This window comes from Sorex fumeus, unplaced genomic scaffold, assembly GCF_029834395.1.
Source record: "Sorex fumeus unplaced genomic scaffold, SorFum_2.1 ptg000025l, whole genome shotgun sequence".
NCBI lineage: Eukaryota > Metazoa > Chordata > Mammalia > Eulipotyphla > Soricidae > Sorex > Sorex fumeus.
The window spans coordinates 2,407,623-2,413,622 of record NW_026606082.1 but is presented as its reverse complement, the minus strand read 5'-3'; the positions used below and the strand labels follow the sequence as shown (position 1 = coordinate 2,413,622).

The window sequence follows — 6,000 nt, the reverse complement described above, 5'->3', positions numbered from 1 at the left end:
TCCCTATCTCACCAATGTGGGCACAGACTGATCAGGAAGCCCAGCCTGGGAGCCCCGACGCCAGCACCAGCCAACTGTGAGCTGCTCCAGCATCTCCCCGCCGGGGGCATCTCCCAGGCAAGGTTGGCACTGAGCTGAAAACAGCTCCAGGCAGGCAGGTTGGGGGGGAGGGGCACCAAACCGGGGGTGTCTGCTAGATCCCTGGGACATCGCAGGAACTGAAAGGGGAGGGGAGGGGGAAGTTGATGCGGAGGATTGGCATGAAGGGGAGGGGCAGAGAAGAGAGTGGGGCGGGCCACGTCCCCACAGATCTGGGGAATTCCAGGGGCGATGAGCACGGGGTTGGCAAGAACAGAAGAGGCACCAGGGGCCACCCACCCGGTCACCCGGCCTGCAGGGGGCACCCCTCCAGAGTGAGACCCTCCCTCCCTGCACTCGGACCTCTATACAGTGCTTGTCAGATGGGGGGGGTCTCTGGGGGCTAGAGGGGGGGAGACGGGAGACGCAAGAACAAAATGAAACTCCCGGGGGGCGGGGGACGTGGGGGGGGGCAACATCCGCCTTGCAAGTGACGGGCCCTGGGGGCGATTTCTGGCACTGCACCGAAGACCCCTAAAACAGAAAACACCCCCCTCATCCCCCAGCCCTGCCGGCCCGCAAGACACCCAGCTGTGTTCTAAAGAGGGTCTGGAGGCAAAGGAACTCAGGAGGGCCTGGAGAGACCAGCCAAGAGGCCTTAAGATGACCCCGCAGAAACCGGAGCGCCAAGAAGAAACCAGAAAAATCACAGACGAGGAATAAAAGAGCTTTTCAAAAGCCGGGGTAAGGGGGGTGCAGAACCTGAGATGATCGGATGGTTTGGGTTTTGTTTTTGTTTGTTTGCTTTTTTGTTTGTTTTGTGTGTGGGAGGGGTTCTTTTTTGTTCGTTTGTTCTTGGTGACACCCCAGCCATCCTCAGGGCTGACTCCTGGCGGGGCTCAAGGGACCATCTGGGATGCTGCGGAAGGACCCCTGGTCAGCCCCCATGCAAGCAGGTGCCCTCCGCGCTGTCCTACCTTCCCAGCCCCGTTTTCCTTCTTTTTTTTTTTTTTTAACATGAAAACGCAAGCGCATTAGCAGATGTCAAGGGAAACCGGTGGAGTTATTGCTTTATCGCCTTCTAAAGCCGACAGGGAGGTGAACGGGCCTGCGGGGACGCACAGAGCCCTGCAGGAGGGGGCACTGGCACAGTGCGGGCACACGCGGGCGTGCTCGGAACTCAGGGGTCTCCAAGAGGGAGAGAGACTCGCCCACCAGAGCCACGGAAAGCCCCCGCTCCAGACGACAGTGGGAAACGCGCAGTTCCTTTGTCCCTAGGAAAGTCCTTTGAGAAAAACAAAACAAAAAGAAAACCAGCCCCTGAGTGGAGTGAGGGCAGAGGCAGGGGGAGGTGGAGAGGGGAAGAAGCTTTCAGGATTCCGGGGTTTTCCAGAACACAGGGGAAGAGGGTCCAGTCTCACGCAGACGTGCCCGGGACGATCCACAGCCCTGAGCGGTTGCAGGGGGCAGGGGGCTGTCTTCTTTCCAGCCAGAAGTGCTGTTGGGCCGCCTTGGAGGTGCTTGGGGTGGTCCCCTGGCCTGAGGCCCCCCCGAGGCCGGCGTTCCCCACCGCCTGGGAGGGGCCCCGGGTGGGTGCCGCAGTGCGGGAGGGCGCGACCGCGTCTTCCGTTCTGACAGTTAAGGCTTCTGTTGACTGGACATGGCAGTGCTCCTGTGTGGAAGGAAGGGACAGTCCCGGGGTCAGCGGGGCGCCCGTGAGCCTCGGCCTGGAAGTCTGCAACGCCCCATTCTGCTACGTCCTGCGAGAGCGACTCCCGCAGGCCAGGCCGGGGAGGACTCTGGGGAGAGCTGAGGCCCAGAAGTTTCCTCTGATGGATTGTCGGAGGCTTAGTGGACACTCCCTGGCACGGCGATGGAAGGAAAGCAAGCACATTGCTTTAAGTAGGGGGTCCCAAGCAGGGAGAGGGTCGGGGAAACAGCAGGGGGCTCCGGGGGGTACTTGATACTCAGGCCCAGAGTACCAGGGGACACCCGGAACACACAGGCAGGGACCGGGGTCCATGTGGTGCCAGGGACCCAACTTGGCTCTGACTTGGCCCCAACATCCTCCCTGTCCCTGCGCAGGCCACGCGGAGGGGGACCACCCCTGCTGGGGACCCTGGTCTGCCCCAAGCCCTTTGCACCTGCTCAGGCTTGATTCTCGTACAGACTTTGCCTCTTCTTGGACCTCAGCTCCGTCAGCCACAGGGGAGAGGCCACGTCGGATCTGGGAACACAGAGCCAGCGAGAGGTGGTGTGAGGCACTGTTGGGGATGTAACCCCCCCCCCCGACCCCCGACTCCCCGTCTGCGAGCACAGCTGGGCGTTGGCAGGCGGCAGAGGTTGCAGAGGGGTCGGTGTCACCTGATGGGCAAGAGAGGGGCTGCCACAAAGGCCGAAACATGGGACTGAGAAGCGGAATGTGCCAGCCCCTCCAGGAAAACACAAGCGCCCACCTGGGCTAAGTTCGCTCCACCACCCACCCCTCCGTCTGCCACCCCACCTCACTGCCCGCGCCAAAGGCGGGGAGACTTCTTTAGGTCGACTCTACGTGTCAACGGGGTCTTGGCATAGATACGTGCTCAAACACTGCTCTAGATTTCTGAGAAGGTTTTTTTGGGGGAGGGAGGGGAGAACGAGGCGTTTAGGCCACACCCTGGGTGCTCAGGGATCTCTCCCGGCAGGCGTCAAGGGATCCAACGGCAGAACCTGTGTCCGCTGCATGCAAGGCAAGTGCCAAACCCACTGCACCATCTCTCCGGCTCATTCTTTCTTTTCAAAATTATTATTATTATGGGCTGGAGCGATAGCACAGCGGGAAAGACTTGTCTGCCTTGCACGTGGCCGACCCAGTCGACCCAAGTTTGATTCTTCTGCCCCTCTCGGAGAGCCCGGCAAGCTACTGAGAGTATCTTGCCTGCACGGCAGAGCCTGGCAAGCTCCCCGTGGCGTATTCGATATGCCAAACACAGTTAACAATAAGTCTCACAATGGAGACGTTACTGGGCCCGCTCGAGCAAATCGATGAACAACGGGAGGACAGTGACAGCGATTATTATTATTTTAGAACTAGGCTGGTTCTGGAGAGATAAGACTTGTTTCCTGACATTTAAATGAAGGAAAGTCCTCAGCGGCTGGAGAGATAGCACCGTGAAGAAGGCGCTTGCCTTGCATGCAGCCAACCCAGGTCCGATCCCCGACATCCCATGGGGTCCCCCTGAGTCAGCCCTGAGCACTTCCAGCTGTGGCTCTGAAACTTAGAACAACAGATCTCAGTGTGCATTAGAATATTTTCAGGAATTTTGCTTGTTTGTTTACTTTTTTCCCTGTGTCCTCACGACAGCTCACACACAATAAATCCCACCTTCATCCACAATAAAACCATCACGCTTGGAAATAATTTTTTTTTGCTTTTTGGGTCACACCCGGCAATGCACAGGGGCACAGGGGTCACTCCTGGCTCTGCGCTCAGAAATCACTCCTGGCGGTGCTCAGGGGACCATATGGGATGCTGAGAATCGAACCCGGGTCGGTCACGTGCAAGGCAAACGCCCTACTCGCTGTGCTATCGCTCCAGCCCCGGAAATAATTTTTCTCAAAAAAACAAAATCACACCTGGGAACCTTGTTAGTGGATGACGGACAGGGCCCCCCCCCCACACACACACACAAAGGTCTGATGAGTGGCCCAGCAGCGCCCCCTGCTGTCTGCACTGGGGAAGTGCCACCAAGTCCCCGGCGCCCACTGAGCTCTGAAGCCTGGGCGGGGGCCCCCAGGGCCAGCACACCCCGACCTGGAGGGTGGGGGTGTCTCTCACCTCTCGTCCTTCTCCATGCTGGGAGGCAGCACACGACTGCCCAGGACCCCAGGCTGGAAGGGAGACTTGGGGGTCTTGGGCTGCGGGGTCCAGCTGGAGGGGTCACCGGGGCTGTCCGCCTCTGGCCTCTTTTGCAGCTGAGCCTGGAGAGAGGGGGAGTCTGTGAATGTCTCCGGGCCAGGTCCCAGCCAGCCCCTGGCGCTGCCGCTTGGGGAAGGGGTACCCGGCACCCGAAAGGACCCAGCCGGAAGCCCAGGGATGAGGGGAGGAGGGAAACACAGAGGGCGAGAGTGGGGCCCCCGGGATGAGAGGAGCATGCGCCTGGCAGGGGAGGAGCAGGGGAGGAGCAGGGGAGGAGCAGGGAGAGCCACCCGCTGTGGCCGGGTCTGGACTCCAAAAGAGGTCCACGGGGATTTGCACTGAGAGCGTATAGGCCTTGCATGTGGCTGACCCCGAACAGGTCCCTGACACCACGTGGCTCCCCTGAGCATGGCTGGGTGCGTGGAGCACCCCCTGGTGCGGGAGGAAGGAAGAGGAGGGAGGGGAGGAAGGAAGAAGGAAGAGGAGGGAGGGGGAAAGGGAGAAAAGGGAGGGAAGATGGAGGGGGGGCAGGAGAAGGGAGGGAGGAGAGGAGGAAAGAGGGAAGGAAGGTAGAGAAGAGGGAGGGAGGAGGAGGAGGGTGGGAGGAGGGAGAGGGAGAAAGAGAGAAGATGGAGAGGGGGTAGGAGGGATGGAGGGAGGAGGAGGGGAAGGGAGGAGGGAGGACAAGGCAGAAGGAGGAGGAGGGAGAAAGGGAGCGGAGGGAAGGGGAGGTAGGGAGGAGGGGGACAGAAAAAGAGGAGGAGGGATGCGGAAAAGAGGATGGATGCGGAGGGAAGGGAGGGAGGAGGGAGAGCCAGGCCTCTGTCCATCTTCCCACGGGGCCAAGCACCTTCAGCACGGCAGGGTCCACCCCGGGGAAGGCCGGCGTCCTCTGCGCGTGTCCCCCAGGCGTCCTCTCGGCCCGGGGCGGCTTCTCCTCCTCCTCCGACTCTTCTCTCGGGGGCGGCTTCTCTTCTGTGGCAGAGGGGGGTGCTGGAGCCGCCAGCCTGCGCAGGGGCGGGGGACCCCACACCCGCGGCTCCCCCCCCAGCTCCCCGTCCGCTCTCAGCACCCGCTCACCACCCGCTCCGGCCCAGCCAGGGAAACTGAGGCACTTCCCTCGGCCCCATGGCGGGGGGCTCTCGGGAGTCACCCCGAGTTTCCTTCCCATGGCCTCAGCCCCGTGGGACTAGCCGTGACCCCTCCCTGGGGGGCGGCTGTATCCTCTCCTCCTGCTCCCTGCCCAAGGCCACACTTGGGGGGCGTGGGGGGCGGGGGCCAGGATGGGGATCAAGAGGCGCTCAAGCCAAGCCAGGAGACGGGGCACGCCCAGAAGGTGCCCCCTCCCCTCCTGGGCCACCCTGGGCCCTGGCAGCTGCAGTTCTGAGAACCAGGGGCATAAAGGGAGCTGGGTCTGGGGTCCCCAGGGACTCCCCACCCCCTGATGCTCAGAACTGGCCAGGCCTCCGCCTGCTCTTCAGGCCAGCTGGGAGGTCCGTTTTGTTTCTGTTTTTTCGAGGGGCTTCACCCAACCAGTGCTCAGGGGCTCCCAGCTCAGTGCTCGCGGCCCAGCCGGACACCTACATCCTACTGCTCAAGGCTTCCCTGAGGTGGAGGCACCAGGGAAGCCTCAGCAGCGGGGGGGGTGGGGGGGGGAGGGTTGTGAGGTGGGGGGAGGTGACCCATGGGGCTGACAGGCTGTGCACCCCCCTTCTGCCCACACCCGTGCTCTGAGCCCCACAGCACCTGGGGGGGGGAAGGGGAGCAGGCGTGGGGATGGGGGGGGACATTAGTGGAGCTCAGAGTTCTTAAAGCAGGAGGAGGCGCAGAGCTGGGAGTCACAGAGATCACCCCCTAAACCTGAGGGTGCCAGACTGACCCTGCCCACTGCCCCCTTTTCAGGAAAGAAACTGCCCATCACCACACACACACACGCACACACACACACACACACACGCGCACACACACACACACACACACACACACACACACCAGGGTTCCTCCTTTCTTTAGAGGCTCACAGA

At 61.7% G+C, this 6,000-nt stretch overlaps 1 protein-coding gene across 2 annotated transcripts in view; it reads right to left on the bottom strand.

Annotated features, from left to right (window-relative positions):
* Positions 1-1,643: 1,643 nt before the first annotated feature.
* KIAA1671 (KIAA1671 ortholog) overlaps positions 1,644-6,000 on the bottom strand; it is a 78,979-nt gene continuing 74,622 nt past the window's right edge. For both annotated transcript variants that reach the window (XM_056114485.1, XM_056114484.1), the window contains exons 5-8: positions 4,827-4,951; positions 3,896-4,038; positions 2,223-2,305; positions 1,644-1,750 (exon numbers count right to left, since the gene is read on the bottom strand). In XM_056114485.1, the coding sequence (XP_055970460.1) occupies positions 2,227-2,305; positions 3,896-4,038; positions 4,827-4,951 (347 nt within the window). In that variant the 3' untranslated portion in view covers positions 1,644-1,750; positions 2,223-2,226. The remainder of the gene's footprint in view (positions 1,751-2,222; positions 2,306-3,895; positions 4,039-4,826; positions 4,952-6,000) is intronic.